We start from the raw sequence: 19,805 nt of genomic DNA on the forward strand, positions 1-19,805 counted from the left end.
ACTTTGATTCCTGAGTGCCCCTAGAAAAGGGACTGGATTTTCCCCCCAGGCAGCCACAGCACAGCATGGACACTGCAGGGGAGGACAGCGGGCCTGATGTGGGATGACGTAGGATGAAGACAGGCTGCTTGGGCTGGGAGGTAAGATGAGGACCTGCCTTCCTTCCATGGTTCCCGCATTCCCTCCATCCAGGCACTTCCATCCATGGGCAGCTCCTTGGCCTCTCCACAGACCAGGGCCAGGAAGCATTCTGTGTGTAGGAGAGTGTGAAAGGAACCTGGAATTTATAGGGAAAGAGAGATTCTAGATGGAAGGGGAACTGTGAGGAATTGTTGCCTGTTATCATAGTCACAACCAGGGAGCTTAACCCCTGACGCAGAACCAGCATTGTTTTCCGAGAGGGAGACCCTGTCTAATCAGCCTCCTCCTCAGGAGAGCTTGAGTGACCAGATGGCTCAGGCAGCTTCCCTGGGCTCTGCTTGAGGTGGAATGTTTCTCCCACTGTGAACCCATTAGGGCTTCTGTAAAGAAAGATAAGACTTAGAACAGGCAGTTTCTACAACCCATAAGGAAAAGTGAGTGATGCAATACTAATAGAAACTGGCCCAAAGATATGCATGAACAGACATTTCACCAGAGGCCTAGCGCTGAGCTAGACACATGGAAAAGAGACCAAATTACTGAAATTTGGAGAAATGCACATTTTAAAAGTTGATTTATGAGCGTTTCTAATCTCCAAGGAATTCTGAAAAATTTAATCAAATTCAGAGTTGCTTACCTTCAGGAATATGGACATTGTGTTCTCCTGGTTGGTGTGTAATTGTAATGGTCCTTGAAAGGCAATTGGCCTGCTGTTCCTTTAAATGGGAGAATGACTTCCATTGTATAGACAGACCATGTTTAATTTATGCATTCGATGATGGATGGATGGATGCACATTTGGGTTTTTACCACTCTTTGATAGAATAAGGCAACTATGAATATTCATACACAGCATTCTGTGTGGACATCTTTTCATTTCCTTGGATAAATACCTGGTAGAAAGTTGGCTTATATATCCTCCACGTGTTGAGATTCTGATGCATGTTTTCAACAAGGAGCTCTTCTGGGTTCTTATAACTGTAACACCCTCACTAGTCTGAACCATGTGGGTCTTGGTATAAGTATAGAATAAATGCCAACATATGCACACCTTTCTCCCTTGTGGACACACCACACACAGGCTGACATGTACTCCAGCTGCCCCACCAATTGTGACCCACACCTGGAGCAGACGGGGGGCTGTTTACCTGCCTCTGCCCTGAGTGACACAGGAGGGCTCTTAAGACCAGGCGGCCAAGATAGACTGGTCCTGATTCTGCCACTGGCACCCTGGGATGTGGGCAAGCCCCTTGGTCTCTCTGGGTCTCTGTTCCTCTCCATCCAAGTCGTGCTGAGGTTTATGAAGTAACTAGAGGTGGACACGCTGCAGCTGAACCCCAGGGAAGAGGGCCCTGCAAACAGGGCATCCTGGTGGTCTGTGGCTAATTTGCCAACCTTCATTGAGGACCACAAAAACAGGAGAGGGAGAGAAGAAACAGGCCATCATTTCCCAGTCTGGGTGGGAAAGGACACAGAAAATCTCTGACAAAGACAAAGGCAAGCAGCAGGCAACCCGTTTCTCCTAAAGAACCCAGGGCTCCTGCAGCCTTGCCGGGCTGGGCTCCAGGGGAGGAGGAGGTCAGGTGTCAGCTGCTGTGTATATATAGCCCCAGGCCTCCGGGGCCAGGCTCACTGCTGAGGCTGGTGCCAGGCTGTGAAGATGAAGCTGTCCAGTGTCATCCCTTGGGCCTTGCTGCTCAGCACAGGTAAAGCCTGGCCCCCAGCCCCTTGCCCCCAGGCCTCTCTGCTTCCTGTTCAACTGGAGATTCTGTGCAGTTCATTTTTTGCCCAAGAAGAGGGTCTGCAAGCTGCCCTCCTCCAAGGAGATGGCACCCTCAGCCTGGCCTGGAGAAGGAGGGTTCAGCAGCATGGCCATGACCCAGGGCTGAGCATATAATGACTCTTAAACATTTTCTGGGCTCTCTCTCCTTGTTCTGACATGTGTTTTCTGGGCCCCCTGCCTCCCCTCTACCTCAGCCTTATGCCAGTATCCCCTGTGATGCCCGGTGGGACAGCCAGTCCTCAGTCCAGACCTGGAGGAGGTGAACCAGTTGTGGGCAGCTTTTCATGGGTCTTGGAAGTGTGATGGTGTGGGTGCGGGAGGTGGGACTCAGGCTGGACCTGATTGGAGGGGGCATCCAAGGGGAAACAGAGGCCCCTGGAGAAATCCCAGGACAGATGGGTGCTCAGCATCTGCCCCCAGGGAGGGAGACGTGGCAGCAACATGAGCTCAGGAATGACCCGCAGGAGCAGCAGCTCCAGCAGGGCTGAGGACCTCCTGACGGGGGTCTTAGCCCTGCAGGGGGCTGGGCGCTGGGCCTGCACTAAACACATAGGGACCCATGAGGATTTTCAGTGCTACAGGGAAAGAAGAAGACAGCCGTGCCTTCAGGGAAGCCTCTGTCTCCTTCTTTCCTTGTTCTCTGTGGGTCTCATTCTGTCCTTCCCTCTTCTCTCCCCTTTTCTGTTCAGACTGCTCTTTTCATCAACCCACACTCTGCTTCCCTCCCCATCCCCTGCTCCCCTGCAGACAACTGTGGTCATGACTAGGAGCTGGGTGGGAGGCAGGTGGGGAGGACAGGCTTGCGCTGTCAGCGTGTGAGCACAGATCCATTTCAGCATTTATCCCAGTCTCCTGTGATCAGGACCTTCCCATCTCCCTGGTCTTGGGTGAGGTGGGGGTGGGCGGGTGGTGGCTGGTGGTTGCAGTTCTCTCCTGGGACACTTTGTGGGCAGCTCATAGGTAAAAACAAGTCCATCAGAGCCTTCCTGCCTCTGCCATTTCTCAAGCACCATCAGTTCAAATCAACAGATCAAGGCAGCATGTTTTGGGGTGAACTCCTACATGGGGCTCCTGCTTCCCCTGCTTCAAAGCCGGGATGTCAGATTCAAATCAGAGGAGGTCACCAGACGTGTGGGTCCACGATGTGAAGATGTGTGATTCTGCCTTTGAGATCTGCTTTCAGAGAAATCTTGATTTGTATTTTCAGAGCCAATGTGATGGATGCCCCATCCATCCATGGAGGGTGGGGAGGTTTCCTTTGTGGCCCCCAGTCCTATGCCACTTCGGTACTCAGGACGGGCAGCTGGAGACAGCTCCCGGTGTCCTGGATGACATCTATGGTCACATAGCTTCCAGAGCGTTTGTTGATTTTGATTTACTGAGGAAAGCAGTGTCTATGGGAAAGGATATGAATGTGGTGGGAGGTTGACAGTGGCAGGGAGCATAGTGGACAGCCTCTCTGGGATGGGCACTGAGCTGTGTATGTGTGGACTGTCCTCTGGAACCAAGGAGGCTGTTAGTATTAAATTTCCAGTTATAAGTGAATGGACTGAGGTTTGTGACAACAAATGCCTTGTCTAAAGCCATCCAGCTCTCATCTGAGCTGCTCTAAGCCCCAGGGCCATCTGATTCATGCACGGTCTGTGCCCACTGATCACATCGTGAGGACAGGCCAGGATCTCATCAATGGTGGAGCCTGAGGGGCTGGATCAGCACCCTTGACCCAAGCCCTGGATTCAGTTCCCTGGTACTGTGAAACTTCATAAATTCAAATGGTTCACTTCTCTCTAGCAGAAAATCCATTTCATTTTGTTCAACCTCAAATTGGTCACTGACCTCAGTAAAGAATTGTCCAAACAGTTCACGTTCATTAGAGTGATGAAATGTCTTGTTGTGACCAGGTTGGAGAGGTTTCTCGGGAGAGGGTCTTACAATGCTCAGACTGGGAAATTCTTGGGGAAATCAGGACAGACGGGTCAGCACCCCTAGTGCTGACCTCTAATTGCCTCCGGAGTCGGGGCATTGCAGGAGACATGGTGGAATCGGAGAGACCAGGAGAAAGCAGCTGGATGAGGGCGTCTTGAAGGTGGAGGGCCAGGCCTCCATGCTGCCCTGCCCCTATGAGACCAGGTTTGTCCTGGGGACAGGGACAGCCAGGCTTCTCTGTCGTGCTCTGCATCTTCCTTGAGACTCAGCCCTTCTCCACGTTGTCTACGCAAAAGGCTTGACTCTACCGAAACTTCTACGTTGTCATCTTGACTTTGTGTTTTTTTGTTTGTTTCTTTCAGCCTCATCAGATTCAACTGACGGGCTTCTCTGTAAGTGCACAGATATTATTTCATCCTTTCCTGCTCATCACACAGAGAAGTGCTTGGGGGTTGCAGTTTCAATAGCTCTCCTGAAAACACTTTACCATTTTGGTAAACCAAGGCCAAGGAACTTGGCATTTCTGGAGCTGACCTTCAGCCTTGGTTTTAACAGTCCTTAGGGTCCCATACCCCCTGACCTCTCATGACTCCCACCGTGCTCCTCCTCCCCTCCCCACCTTTCCTCCTCCACAGCCTAAAAGCCTCCCCTGCCCTCCTGCCTGCACAACCTCACTGGGCAGGAGTGGGACCACCTCTCCACAGCACCGGTGTCCCAGGATGACAGAGCTGCCTCCAATGGCCAGAGCCTGGAGGCCTGAGGGGCATCACCGTGTCCAGGCAGAGGGTGTGCTGGCAGCAGGAGGAGTTCTGGGCAGAGGGACAGGCTTCCTCCTGATGAGAGGGCTGACTGATGATTGATAATTGATCGACTGATGATCGATTGATTTCCCTGATGACTTCTGCCCCAGGTACTCGCTGAGCATTTTTTACAAATAGGAAGTCTTTTGATGATAAACACCTCTGAGGAAAGTACTGTCTTTATTCTCACTTGATGAAAAATGTTCCATCATGCAAGTTTGAAGTTCTTCTATATTCAGGTGTCAGAACAAATTGCAGTAACGTGTGTGTGGGTTTGCTATGTGCTGCAGAGTACAAGATAAGATTCACTTTTGGGGGACTCCAGACTTAGACCCTGGAGGTTCCTTTGTGATTGGCGGAAGGGGAAGTTAGGACCACGTACGGTGGTGTGGCACCCAGGGGTGGTACCCTCCCCGCCGGCCTAGTGCTGCTCCTGGGCACCTGTAATTCTCTCTTCAGTTAAAGATAAACATTTGTGTGGGGACCTTTATGAAGAGGAATATGGAGTGATCCTCCCCTATCTGGGACTGCATACGGAATGCCTCTGGATCATCAAGATGGACCCAGGTTACAAAATTCTTTTGGAAGTACGCTATGTCCAGTAAGTGGTCTTTGCTGATGTTGTGGTTTTATGGGAAGGTGTCCTTCTTTGCCCCTTTCCGTTTCCCCTGCACCACCCAGCACACACATCCAGGCACATCCTGACTCTAGCTCACTCCTGCTGATGACCCTGTGAAGCCCTCTGCACTCTGCATAAAGCTGACCCTCCTTGCATGACTTTCAGATCCCTCCAGGGGACCCCTGATCTCCCCTCCCTTCTAACCTCTTCTCCCCTCTGCCCCCTCTCTGAGCTGAGCCAGCTCACACTGAGATGTGGACCCACCAGACTGTTGGGCAGCTCTGAGCCTTTGCTCACACTGTCCCCTCTGCCTAGAAGGCGTCTTCCACTTCTCCCAGACTCACCACCTGCTGCTTAGGGTCCTCATTTCCTAGTTCACAAGTTCACTGGACGAAGAACTTTTCCATCACACCGGAAACCCCTGCTCTGACTCTGTCCACAGCTGGGCATATTTTTCTCGGATTTGTGCCCCATCCATTAATCCCTGCAAATCTCTGGGGGAATTTGAAAGGCTGTTGTTGAATCACGGAAGACATCAGGATTCTTGGCCCCCAGAGGAGAAGAATTCAATCCGGGGCCAGAGTGGAGGCTTGATTGCTCAGAGCTTTTGTGTAATAAAGTTTTATTAAAGTATAAAGGAGATAGAGAAAACTTCTGACATACGCATCAGAAGGGGTCAGAAAGAGTACACTCTTTCTAGTGTTAGCAATGAAGTTATATACTCTCCAGTGAGTCCAAAGAATGTCTGGAGGTTGTAAAGACCTCACCAGACCTACTCCCATAATCTACATTTTAAGATAACGGAATTAGCCAGAAGGTTTAATCCAGAGACTGTCCTCAGGCAGGATACATTATTGTTACATATTCCTAAGGAATGTCAGTTCAGTTCAGTCGCTCAGTCGTGTCCGACTCTTTGCGACCCCATGAATCGCAGCATGCCAGGCCTCCCTGTCCATCACCAACTCCCGGAGTTCACTCAGTCTCACGTCCATTGAGTCAGTGATGCCATCCAGCCATCTCATCCTCTGTCGTCCCCTTCTCCTCCTGCCCCCAATCCCTCCCAGCATCAGAGTCTTTTCCAATGAGTCAACTCTTCGCATGAGGTGGCCAAAGAACTGGAGTTTCAGCTTTAGCATCATTCCTTCCAAAGATATCCCAGGGCTGATATCCTTCAGAATGAACTCGTTGGATCTCCTTGCAGTCCAAGGGACTCTCAAGAGTCTTCTCCAACACCACAGTTCAAAACCATCAATTCTTCGGCGCTCAGCCTTCTTCACAGTCCAACTCTCACATCCATACATGACCACAGGAAAAACCATAGCCTTGACTAGACGTACCTTAGTTGGCAAAGTAATGTCTCTGCTTTTGAATATGCTATCTAGGTTGGTCATAACTTTTCTTCCAAGGAGTAAGTGTCTTTTAATTTCATGAGGAAAAAAAAGTTTGTTCTTTCTTCCTCCCTGAGAATTCCAGACCCCTCTCTCCTTGGGGACCCCTAGACTTCTTATCAACCTGCCTAGGAAATGACTCTCTCAGATTGACAGCATAACATCACTCTTGCTTATGTCTAAATTTGCTCTAGAGAAAGCAGCTTAATCTTTGGGGGGGGTCAGGGAATAATTTTTTAACTAACGACTGAATAAATGAATGCATGAAGCATTGAAAGAAAGAAAGAGTAAATGAATGATAACGGGAAAAGTGAATGAAATGACGTGGCAACAAAAAGCATTTGCAAGGTAGCAATAAAATACAGCACTTCTATAGCAGGTTAGTCTTCATAGATACAAACACAGGAGCCACATTTCCATGGCTGGCCACATGCGGTCCAGGGTGGCGGTTGAGACAGGTGATATTCTCTAGTGACTGAGGGCCCTGTCCCTCCAGACCTTCTGTGAGGTCAGGTCTCCCACTGGGCGGAGGAGCTGCTCCATGTGAGGACAACCTGGAGATGCCTGCCCCACAGCAGGGCTCAGACCATCTCCCCAAACCACACCCCACGGCTGAAGGAGGCAGGCATTTCCTGCATCGCATTTCTATTATGGCCAGAGGGATAGTTTATATGGAAAACTTCCCCTGATTGACCTCTCCACTTTTGCAGAGATTTATTTTTGTTCTCACTGTCCTTGGCACCAAGGAAGGAATCAGTCTAAGAGTAAACTAACTAAACAGGGGAGGGCACAGCTAACTAACTAAAAGTTAGCTCAACTAACTTAGAGAGTGTCAAGCGTGTGTCCTGGTGAGATGTCCCTTCTGTGTCTCGTTTTAACCCAGAGAGGCTCCAGTCTTCCTCCTGGGTGGGACACACTCTGGTAGCTGAGAGAGGAAGACAGGGTGGGGTCAGGTCTGATGGGCAAGAGGAGGAGACGGAGACCTCAGCAGGAGTGTGACACCCCGTGTGTGCACTTTGCCCACAGCAGGGAGAGCTGGCCGCCCCTCTCACCTCTGCAGGTCCTGGAGGCCACGAGGGGTCCTAGGCCCCCTGTGCTAGAGGTGCAGAGGGTGAACCAGGAGTGGTGTTACACACTCGTATCTGAGCCTCCCCTGACTCTGCTTGTCCAAGGAAATGGTCAGGGTTGGCCGTACTGTGCCCTCCAGTGGGTCCTGATCCCAAAGGCCAGGGTGGGCTTCCCTGAGCCATCAGTGGGGCTTCCCAGGAGATGTGGAGTCATGTGAGGGGAGGGTCCTGGGTGACGCCCCTCTCCAGAAGGGTGAGTCTCCTTCCCTGTGGGCATCAAGCCTGAGAAGTCTGGTGAGCAAAGCTATGTGATTGGGTCTGGTCCAGGTGGGGAGGCTGCCTGCTGGAGGGACCACAATTCCAAAGGCTGATGCCTGCTTTTTCCTCTGCTCCAACAGCCTCAACTGTGATAAAGAGTCTCTCGAGATTATAGATGGGCCGCCAGAATCTTCTAACTCACGGAAGATTTGTGACACTTCACACGTGGAATACACATCTTGTACCAACACCATGACCGTCAAGTACACAAGAAAGCCCAACCACCCAGCCCCTGACTTCTTATTAATTTTCCGTCGTGTGTTGTAGGGTAGGTTTTAGAGAGCAGAGACCTGCAGCCGTGCCCTCTCCTGTCTGTGAATGGCTCCATGGGAGCTAGATGTGTGGTATTTACATGACTGTTGAAATAAACTTGACCATCACTGGTGAGTGACAGGCAGGGTGACTACTGAGGCCCTCCAGAATCATCCACCAGTTCTATCCCAGCCTTTCTGCAAACCCCGGATTTTTGAGTTGGAAAGTCCTGATATGAAAATTCTTTGACAAATTGTATTTTTCATCTTGATGATGTGAAAATTTCCTCCCAAAGATAAAATTTCCCTTCTTGATCTTTTAAAAATCCCTTTGGCATTTTCCAATAAATTTATTTTAAATTTGAGGTACAGATAGTATCTCATGTTTGTGCTCAGTCGTGTCCAACTCTTTGCGACCCCATGGACTGTTGACTGCCAGGCTCCTCTGTCCATGGAGTCTTACAGACAAGATTACTGAAGTGCCATTTCTTCCTCCAGGGAATCTTCCTGACCCAGGGATTGAACTCACATCTCCTGCGTCTCCTTCACTGTAGGTGGATTCTTTACCATTGAGCCATCAGGGAATATACAATACATATATTTAAGGTCTATAGGTGTATGGTAAATATGTAGATATATAGCAGATACATATATTTTATATATATATATGTATATGTACATATATATATACATACATATACATATATATGTATACGTACTAATATATATATATATGTACGTATACATATATATATATATTAGTATACTAATGGAAATTTATGTTCATTATATAGGTGTTATGCAGGTATATAGATACATATGTAACCCAGAGGAAACAAGACACAGTCCTCAAAATTGCTTTTTTTTCTCATTAATGTTTTGCTGAAAGTTTCCCCCAATAATCAGTTGGAAGAAAATGCTTATTGATTTGACTTACCCAAAGTCTATTTAAGCTGCTCTCCATCCCAGAGATTAGTGACATTTGCCTTGTGCCTAAGGGTGGGCAAGCATTACAAATGAGAAAAACGGTCCTTGCAGATTTCAGGAATCAGCTGAGCAGGAGGAGAGATGTCCTCTGCTCACCTGTCTGATCATATATTGACCCCATCCTCCCTCTGTGTCTGTCCCAGTCATCTGTCTCCTCCATGGAAGGAAAGACTTCTTACTCCTGAGCTTTAAAAACTTGTCAGTGTAGAGGTTGGATCATTCTACTTATTGCTGTAATCATTTTGAATAAAGTTTCTTTACCTGTCTGGAATTGTTTTTTTTGTTTTGTTTGTGAGTCCTCATTTCACAGTGTCGGAGCTCAGGCATCACTGAGAGTGACTGAAATCCTCTCTGAAGGTCTTTAAAACCAGAGGAATTCTCCTTTGTCTGAGGCCTGTCTGGAGACAGGAGTTGTGCCTATTGACTATTTCTCTCACCTTCACAACGAAAACCTCCCCAGAAAGAGAAACGCGATGCTAAACTTTCTGGCAACATGGTTGATGGTAAAGAATATTTGATGAGAATGTGTTGAATCTCTTTGATTCCCCCTAGCCTAGTACTGCATCAGTGCCGGGAGCCAGTACGGGAGTCCCCACCCATGACCAGGTCATGTGGGAGAGTTCTGGTGGGCAAGGCGAGCCAGAACTCGAGGGGTGCCCCTCTGGGCCTGCCTGAGCGTCTACCCCAAAACCTGTCTGTTTTACTGCTTCATGACTTTCACCAACTCCTCTGACAGTCTACGAGGGGCTATCCCCAACCACTCTTATCTATAAGAAAAGCAACTTAGAGCTCTAGTTTATAAGTCTCCAGGGTATAATAAGGTGTGTTCCAATTGTGTTTTCCTCAGAAAGCTTTCTAACCTGCCTAACAAGTTTCCGGACCCCTACAGCTATGCATGTGATTGTTTTCTGCCTCCCAGCCAAACGAGGCACAAGGAGACTTAGTTATTCTAACAATGCAGAGCCTCCCGGGGTGTTAGAAATTGTTAAAATAGAACCAATAGAAGAATTCTTTGTCGAGTTAATGCCTGCTGCCAAGTTTCCGTATTTCTCACCCACTGTGTTCCTGGGAGTGTATTGATTCATATAGTTGATATATAAGAAATATAAGTAGAAGCTTTAATGTTAATAATAACCTTAGACCCCTAAGCTAATAAATTCTTCCCTTAATTACCCCCCACGACACTCTTGACCTATAGGAATGCAACTCTGTTTAGTGTTTTCGGGGAGTGGTACTAAACTCTAAGAAAAGTCACCTTTGGAGAAAATACGTTTTTCTGGTTGACTAATTCTTATCAGAAGAAAAATGTTAGCAGGTCTCCTGACCAGAAGATGATGTAAATCACCTAAAGCCTTTGTATTTGCAATAATGATTAAGGTCTGCTGACCTTACATGACTTTGCATCCCCCATTATCTTCTATGAACAACTTGAGGTATAAAAGTCCCTGCTAAAAATAAAGCTACGGGCCTTGCTCACCAAAGCTTGGTCTCCCTGTGTCGTTCTTTCTCGTCTCCTTTTCTTTCCTTTTGTCTTTACTCTTTCTTCAGACCAAAGTAATTGAGCGTTGGGGTATATTGATTTCCCAGGTAAACCAATTATAATTAGGCCTCTGATTCTCTCCACTGACGCTATCCCTTTAAATCGCTGAAGCCGTCATCCTGAGGGAATCCCTGGATCCAACCAGGGCTGGACTCCGGTACATCAGGGTTACTTATGAAGTTCTGAAAAGAGTAAAACATAAAGCCTGCATTGTCAGTTCATCAAAGCCGGGTGATACTGCGTTTTATCAGATCAGATGTTAGGAGGATCAAAAAGCACAGTGGTGCCTGAATGGCACAGCCTCTTGTAGGCCTGGAACTGACCAAATTGACTTCAAGTCTTTGACTTCTGCTCAGAGCGGAGGGGGTAGTGTGGGGGCCTCTTCGTGGACCTTGAGCTGGGTCACCAACTCCCTCAGGAACAACAATGCCCGATGAGGCCGGCTCAGAGCCATGCTGGGATCTCCCTCCCACAAGTGAGTTTCCTGGAGGTGGGTTTTCTTTGCTGATGTTGTAGATATTAGGAAAGCTTTCATCCTGTTCTCCTGCAGTTCACCAGCCACTATCCGGCACATATATCCAAACAGGATCTGATTCCATTTTCACTTCCTGTTGAAAGCCCTTCTATGAATCCCAGCCATTAAGATTAAATTTACTCATCTTAGCAGAGTTTGGGGCTTCCCTGGTAGCTCAGTCAGTAAAGAATCCACCTGCCATGCAGGAGGGCCAGCGTTCGATCCCTGGGTCAAAAAGATCCCCTGGAGAAGGAAATGGCAACCCACTCCAGTATGCTTGCCTAGAAAAATTCCGTGGACAGAGAAGCCTGGTTAAAGTTTATAAAATCTTTTCCATCTGACCTTCCCTCCTTCTTAATGTCTTCTTCCTTATATGCTTTCTCAGGGCTGAGCCATCACACTCTGAGTATTGGGCCCAGTAGAACTTTGGGCATCTTCCTGCCATAGTTCACACTGTCCCCTGGGCCAGAAGTGCATTCTTACAACACTTCCAGTTTCACCTGCCTGCTTCTGAGGGTCCCCAATTAGTACATCATGATTCAGCTGAATGGATAACTCTACAATTGATAGCTTATGCTGAACAATGCTGAATTCTCGATCTCCGAAGAAGAAGATTTAGCTTCATGACCAGGGACCAGGCTTGATCACGCAAGAGCTTTTGTGTAGCAGAGTTTTATTAAAGAATGAAAAGGGACAGGGAAAGTTTCTGACATAGACATCAGAGGGGGGATGCCCCATTTGGTAGTCATTGGCAAGGGAATTACATACTTTTTAAATTAGTTATTACAATAAATCAAAAGAATGTCTCAAGGTTGTAAAAATTTTACCAGACCCACTCCCATAATTTACATTTTAGGGTAACAGGATTAGAACTTAACAATAGAAAGATCCTACCAGACCCACTTCCATAATATACATTTGATATCAGGATTAGTCAGAAGGTATTCAGGAAGGAGAAACTGTCCTCAAGCAGGATCAGTTCAGTTCAGTCGCTCAGTCATGTCCAACTCTTTGCAACCCCGTGGTCACCAGGCCTCCCTGTCCATCATCAACTCCCAGAGTTTACTCAAACTCATGTCCATTGAGTCAGTGATGCCATCCAACCATCTCATCCTCTGTCATCCCCTTCTCCTCCCGCCTTCAATCTTTCCCAGCATCAGGGTCCTTTCAAATGAGTCAGTTCATCACACCAGGTAGCCAAAGTATTGGAGTTTCAGCTTCAGCATCAGTCCTTCCAATGAATATTCAGGCCTGATTTCCTTTAGGATAGACTGGTTGGACTTCTTTGCAGTCCAAGGGACTCTCAAGAGTCTTCTCCAACACCACAGTTCAAAAGCATCAAGTTTTTGGTGCTCAGCTTTCTTTATAGTCCAACTCTGACATCCATACATGAGTACTGGAGAAAACATAGCTTTGACTAGATGGACCTTTGTTGGCAAAGTAATGTCTCTCCTTTTTAATATGCTGTTTAGGTTGGTCATAACTTTTCTTCCAAGGAGTAAGTGTTTTTTAATTTAACCATCTACAGTGATTTTGGAGCCCCCCAAAATGAAGTCTGCCACTATTTCTACTTTTTCCCCATCTATTTGCCATGAAGCAATGGGACAAGATGCCATGATATTAGTTTTCTGAATGTTGAGTTTTAATCAACTTTTTCACTCTCTTCTTTCACTTTGATCAAGAGACTCTTTAGTTCTTCTTTCCTTTCTGCCATAAGGATGCATATCTAAAGTTACTGATATTTCTGCCGGCAATCTTGATTCCAGCTTGTGCTTCATCCAGTCCAGAGTTTCTCATGATGTACTCTGCATAGAAGTTAAATAAGCAGAGTGGCAATATACAGTCTTGATATACTCCTTTTCCTATTTAAAACCAGTCTGTTGTTCCATGTCCAGTTCGAACTGTTACTTCTCGACCTGCATACAGATTTCTCAAACAGGATACATTGTTGCTATATAATCCATAGTACAGAGTTTAAACTGAGTTTTGTTGTGTAATCATCAGTTTCCGGCTTAAAGAAAAAAAAAATTTTATGTGACTAAGACTAAGGAATGTAGAGGGGGGGGAATAAGACATGTGTCCTTTCCTCCTCCTTGAGAATTCCAGACCGCTCTCTCCTGCTTGAGGTCCCCGGACTTCTTAGCAACCTGCCTAGGAATTGACCGTCTCATTCCCCCCTTTTCTTTAAGGAGAATTATGTTGCCAAGGGAAAGAGGCATCATTTTCATTCCATAACTACTTCCTGCTGTTGAAGGGTATCGTCCCTAATCTGTTGAGGCAACATATTCTCCTAACTCTCATATTGAGGTCTCTGATCCAGGGACCCCAAATAATAGTTGGAGGAGTCTGTGGTACTTTTAGGAGGCTATACAACCATTCGTAACTTAAAAGCTTTCAAACGGTTGGAAGCAAATTTAGTTACACAGTTACACGTGCAGGGAGCAGACAGTTCAAGCAGAACAATTAGAACTATCACGATTAAGACAGTTTTCCACCATGGGGAGCTAGTTAACATTTCCAAAAGTGAGGTGACTGAGACTTCAGGAGAATCCATAGCCTGAATCATCTTCTTCATGTGTTTAGTAAAGTGAGTAACATTAGTACTCATATCTGGTATTATGTACAACATCGGGTATGAATAATAGCACAAGTTCCTCCTTGTGCGGCCGTTAGAATATTTAAGCCAATCTGTTTTGTAAAACCACCTTTCTAATTTGTATTTGGTTAATATAATAATTTGTACTAAGGGCTGAAATAGCTTTTTGAGACTCTTGTAAAGCCTGTTGAGTAAACTTAGTCAGAGCATCAACTTGTAGCATAACACCTATAGTTCCCAGAGAGGGAATGAATATTGCAGCCAGATAATCATACCAGTGAAATACAGACCTTGCCCAGTGAGTTTTAAGGTGTGGCAGATTGGCAGGATTCTCTGGAAGCTCTGAAAATACAAAGCCATGAGTAAAAGGTAATCTTCGGGTGCGTCTCCCTATCCAGCCAGGGGGAAGCCATGCCCATAGGTAAGAGCCATGTATCCAGTAGGTCCCGTTTGGAGCAAACAAGCATGACTGAGGGATCCAGTCCCAATCAGTTCCTGGGCAGGCAGAGGGAGGACCTGAACTGGCATTGGAAAACACAGGAATGATCACATTGCGTATTTCTTGAGGCAAAAATCTCAATTGTCTCCAATCATTGTAATTAACTTGTCAGCTAACTTCTGGGGATGGCTCTATTTGTTCCAAGCATATAGGAGTGTTAGATAGTAGGCATTCCTTTTCAGGAGTTATCCATATGATCTTATCCCACGTTTGATAAGCATCAGGTAGGAAACCACCAGATCTAGATGCATTTACCTATTTATGTGCAGCAAAATAGTCATTAAACCAAAGTAATGTATAATCAAAGTTGAAAGTCACAGTATATCCATAGTTAAGGTACAAAATGTTACACCAGTCCATCTTAGGATTGCTAGATATCATTAGACTAAAGAGAGACATCACACCTGGTTGCTGATGGTGAAGATATTCACAGAGTTGAAGAAAGTCTTTTCTTCAACCAGAGAAACCCACCATGGGAAGCCTTCAATTGATGAGGAGGTTGAAAAGCTGAAAGCTGAGTCAAATAGTTAGTTCTAAGGCTTTAGGGTCTATGACAATATCTGTGTGCAAAAATGGTCTCCCATAGAGACAGCCCTTTCTTGTTAGGGGCGGTTCAAGCCCTCATTAAAGCTAGGGGTAACACTTTAAAGCAACTGTCTGTGTTTCCTGCGTTAGCTTACACGGATGTCTTTGAATAATGTCATTAGCCTTTTCAACCTTTTCTGAAGATTGGGGTCTCCAGGAACAGTGTAAGTGATATTCTATTCCTAGAGCTTTTGACACCCTTTGATTTAAAGCAGCTTTAAAGGTGGAGCATAGTTGCTCTGGAGGCTCTGTGGCAGCCCAAACCTGGGAATAATTTCATGGATTAAAATTTTTATAACTTCCTTAGCCTGTTCACCATGGCAGGGAAAGGCTTCAATCCATTCAGTGTCTACTCAGGCCTGTAAGCAAGAAAATCCGTTCGTTTTTGCATATGAGTAAAAGGAACCACAGCCTCATTTATTATTCATAAATCTTGAACTAGTCTCCATTCATCATTTGACTTTTTCACACCCAAAAGAGGAGTGTTGCATAGACTATTACAGGGAATGAATAGCCCCTGCTCCTTTAACTTTTCAATGATGGGCTTTAACTCTTCCTTAACCTCGGGCTTTCGTGGGTACTGCTTTTGATGTGGAAATAGGTTAGGGTCTTTGAGCTTGATAATGACAGGAACAGCATTTTGTGCTCAACCCACAGTTTTTCCATTAGCCCACACTTTAGGATTTACACTTTGTTGAATTAACGGGAGAAAGAGAGAAGTCTCCATATTCATGGAAATAGAGGCCTGGACCTTGCTCAGTATAATCCCTCCCCAGAAGGGGTGAGAGAGTCTCCGCACAATCAGAAACTTGTGAGAAAACAGCCCAGAGTCCCAGTTGCAGCTTAAAGGATGACTGAAATAATAGCATTTGGCTGTGACTGTCCCATTACAGTAGTGGATCGGGAGGAAAGTGGACCAGGGGCTTCAGTGAGCACAGAGAAAGATGCCTCAGTGTCCAAAAGAAAATTGATTGACTGGCCGCCCACAGTTACTGATACCCAGGGTTCCTCACATGTTATTAGGACGGGAGAGTGTGTGGGGACCCCTGGGAACCTTCAGTCCCAGATTGATTGTCCTGAGAGCCCGACCCCTGGGGCCTACACCTCTGGAGGCAGTCTCTCCTCCAGTGTGGTCCTTTACAGACTGGACAGAGAGCTGGGGGCAGCTCAGACGCTTGAAAGCAACTTAGCTTGAGATGCCCCTCCTCTCCATAGTAATAGCAAGCCCAACCCTTTTCACCTGGGTTCCTCTGGGCATTTTTCCTCAATGGGTCTTGAGTCTTGTGTCTGCTTCTTTTTTGCTCCTTGTATTCTCTATCATAATATACCATCTGAGCCAGCTGTAACAGATTTTTAAAGACTGATTTGGTCCAAACTCTTGCTTTCATAACTCATGGCAGAAATCTGGAGCTGACTGAGAAATCTATCTTTTAAGATTATTTCTCCTCTGCACTTGCAGGATCAACTAATGTTTCCTAATGGAAACTTGTGGAGATCCTCCTGTAGTCTCTCTGGGAATTTACTAGGCATTTCCCTCTCTCCCCATTCTCTGTCAACCAACTTAGCATAAAGTCTCAGCATGTGCGCTCGCTTGAGTCCTTCAAGAATACATCTGACAATGTGGCTCTGTTATTGTAACTGCTTGGCTCCCAGTAGGAAGGAGGACAATTTCATGTTCCCTCTTGCCCCTTACCTTTAAGCCATTCATTTCCAAAAGTAATTCAGTTTGATTCAGTCTTTCAGTTGTGTCCAACTCTTTGTGACCCTGTGGACCACAGCACACCAGGCTTCCCTGTTGATCACCAACTCCCAGAGTTTACTCAAACTCATGTCCACTGAGTCGGTGATGCCATCCAACCATCTCATCCTGTGTCGTCCCCTTCATCTCCTGCCTTCAGTCTTTCCCAGCAATAGGGTCTTTTCAAATGAGTCAGCTCTTTGCGTCAGGTAGCCAAAGTACTGGAGTTTCAGCTTCAGCATCAGTCCTTCCAATGAATAGTCAGGACTGATTTCCTTTAGGATGGACTGGTTGGATCTCCTTTCTGGCCAAGGGACACTCAAGAGTCTTCTCCAACACCACAGTTCAAACACATCAATTCTTCTGCACTCAGCTTTCTTTATAGTCCAACCCTCACATCCATACATGACTACCCGGAAAACCATATCCTTGACTAGATAGACCTTTGTTGGCAAAGTAATGTCTCTGCTTTTGAATATGCTATCTAGGTTGTCATAACTTTCCTTCCAAGGAGAAAGCATCTTTTAATTTCATGGCTGCAGTCACCATGCGCCGTGATTTTGGAGCCCAAGAAAATTAAGTCTGTCACTGTTTCCACTGTTTCCCTATCTATTTGCCATGAAGTGATGGGACCAGATGCCATGATCTTAGTTTTCTGAATGTTGAGTTTTAAAACCACTTTTTCACTCTCCTCTTTCAAAAGTACTTGCTTCCCCCCAAACTCAAGTTTTCAAACCACTAGTCAGTGTCTGTCCCAAGACATGCATTACATCTGTCAGGTAAGCTCATAAAGTCAAGTCAGTCCTGTAAAGGCTTCTATGTACTTTTCTGGATCCTCTAGATAGTTTCCCAGATCTCTCTTTATCTGTTGTACTTCTGGGTAAGAAAAGGACTTATGGATTTTTGTGGATTGGTTATTTTTCTCAGTGGGCACCCCCTGAAGAGGCACTAAGTTGTGTGGCTGTTCCTCAGCCCCTCTAGCTACCCTTTGCATACGTTCCCAGGGATAAATGAGAGAAACCTGCTTTTTCTCATCCCCATCCTCTTTCTCATCCTCTGTCTCATCCTTAGTTTTGGTTGTCTGCACCTCCTCTACTTTGACTGTCTGAGTTCCTACTGAAACCAAAGTAGTCTGAGGCTGCATTGTAAGTGGGGTTGTTTGTACTTCTATAGAGACTGAGACGACCCTTCCTGGAGGGATTCCTTGACCCTCAGGTCACTCAGTTGTGAGCCCCGAATACAGAGGCAGAGGCAGAGTTAGAGGACAGGAGGGAGCTGAAGGCTTTACACCCAATCTATATCCTTAGGACATAAGTCTGGCATGTCTCATAGAGAGATAAAGAGCAACACACATGTCACTTCTACCCATTTTTCTTGTTTTCTACAGAACCAGTCTAGCTATAAAACAGTAATAATTGAGATCCTTCAAGTGGCCATTGTCTTCCACCCTCCAATGGATATTGTGGCCATGCAAATTTTCAAAAGAAAGTGGGGATGTCTTCTTTAAACTCTGGGAGTCAAACTTATCCCAGTTTTTCAGGACACAATCCAAGGGTGTGACTCTGGATCGAGTAGCTCCCATCTGTAAGAGGAAAAAAAGAGGCAACCAGCACCTTTGCTTCCTTCCATCAGAAGCATCCCTCCCTACTGTAGATGGGGATGTAGACAGACTTTCCACTGAAGCTTCCCTTTCCCTGGCCGGACTTAGTCTGTCCCTTACACACGCAGGTGCCTTATTCGACCCTCCCGGTTCTACCACCGAGGCGGGGTGGAGATGCACCGGGGTAGACCTGATGGCATCATCCCGAACTGATTTTCAGTTCCTTACCACCAAGACCTTTGTTTGATTTGCCCTTTTCTCTGATGCCACCCAGAGTGTAACAGAGTAGCTTTTCTGGAATGTTCCCCAAGCTAACACTATTAGGGGAAGCATCCTAGCACACATTCCTGAGTAGAGCCCTGACTGCAGGAGAAATGGTGAGTCATAAAGGGATGAGCAGCAACCAGGATGCCCCTTCTGAGTGCCACCACAGCAGCCCAGCAGGAGAGGTGGTGGAGGGCTGGTCATCGAGGAAAAAGTGATTTTTGTCCTTGAGCTACCAGGGCCAATCCTTCCAATTCATTTCCACAGATTCTACAAAAGGAATATCTAAGGAGTTGAGACAAAAGCCACTGGAGAGTTTCCTCTGGCCCTCTAACAGCTAGCAACACCAAAAGAAGCCCATCACACTCCCAAACTGAGATTCCTGACCTATGTTCTTAGAAACCTCATGCTCACTGCCAGCACTTCCATCCATTTAGTTTGGAGGCACAGCTATAACAAGGACTCACTAGTTTGACTTAGATCCTAAACACGCTCCTAGCAAGTCTGGGTTCCCATGACTACCAAGCTTGGAGTCTAAGTAAAAATCTGAAACAAGACCAGGAGCTGACTGTGGCTCAGATCATGAACTCCTTATTGCCAAATTCAGACTTAAATTGAAGAAAGTAGGGGAAACCACTAGACCATTCAGGTTTGACCTAAATCAAATTCCTTACGATTATACAGTGGAAGTGAGAAATAGATTTAAGGGACTAGATCTGATAGATAGAGTGCCTGATGAACTATGGATGGAGGTTTGTGACATTGTACAGGAGACAGGGATCAAGACCATCCCCAAGAAAAAGAAATACCAAAAAGCAAAACAGTTGTCTGAGGAGGCCTTACAAATAGTTGTGAAAAGAAGAGAAGCAAAAAGCAAAGGAGAAAAGGAAAGATATACTCATTTGAATGCAGAGTTCCAAAGAAGAGCATGAGAGATAAGAAAGCCTTCCTCAGTGATCAGTGCAAAGAAATAGAGGAAAATAACAGAATGGGGAAGACTAGAGATCTCTCAAGAAAATTAGAGATACCAAGGGAACATTTCATGCAAAGATGGGCTCAATAAAGGACAGAAATGGTATTTACCTAACAGAAGAAGATATTAAGAAGAGGTGGCAAGAATACACAGAAGAACTGTACAAAAAAGATCTTCACGACCCACATAATCATGATGGTGTGATCACTCACCTAG

The 19,805-nt window shown here is 46.2% G+C and overlaps 1 protein-coding gene across 1 annotated transcript; it reads left to right on the forward strand.

The window, feature by feature from the left end:
- Positions 1 to 1,801: 1,801 nt before the first annotated feature.
- LOC129636754 (spermadhesin Z13-like) lies at positions 1,802 to 8,309 on the forward strand. Its single transcript, XM_055560364.1, has 4 exons — positions 1,802 to 1,847; positions 4,213 to 4,242; positions 5,110 to 5,251; positions 8,123 to 8,309. Exons 1-4 carry the CDS (start codon positions 1,802 to 1,804, stop codon positions 8,307 to 8,309), a joined length of 405 nt encoding a protein of 134 aa, XP_055416339.1.
- Positions 8,310 to 19,805: the final 11,496 nt, after the last annotated feature.

This window comes from Bubalus kerabau, chromosome 22, assembly GCF_029407905.1.
Source record: "Bubalus kerabau isolate K-KA32 ecotype Philippines breed swamp buffalo chromosome 22, PCC_UOA_SB_1v2, whole genome shotgun sequence".
Taxonomy (NCBI): Eukaryota; Metazoa; Chordata; class Mammalia; order Artiodactyla; family Bovidae; genus Bubalus; species Bubalus kerabau.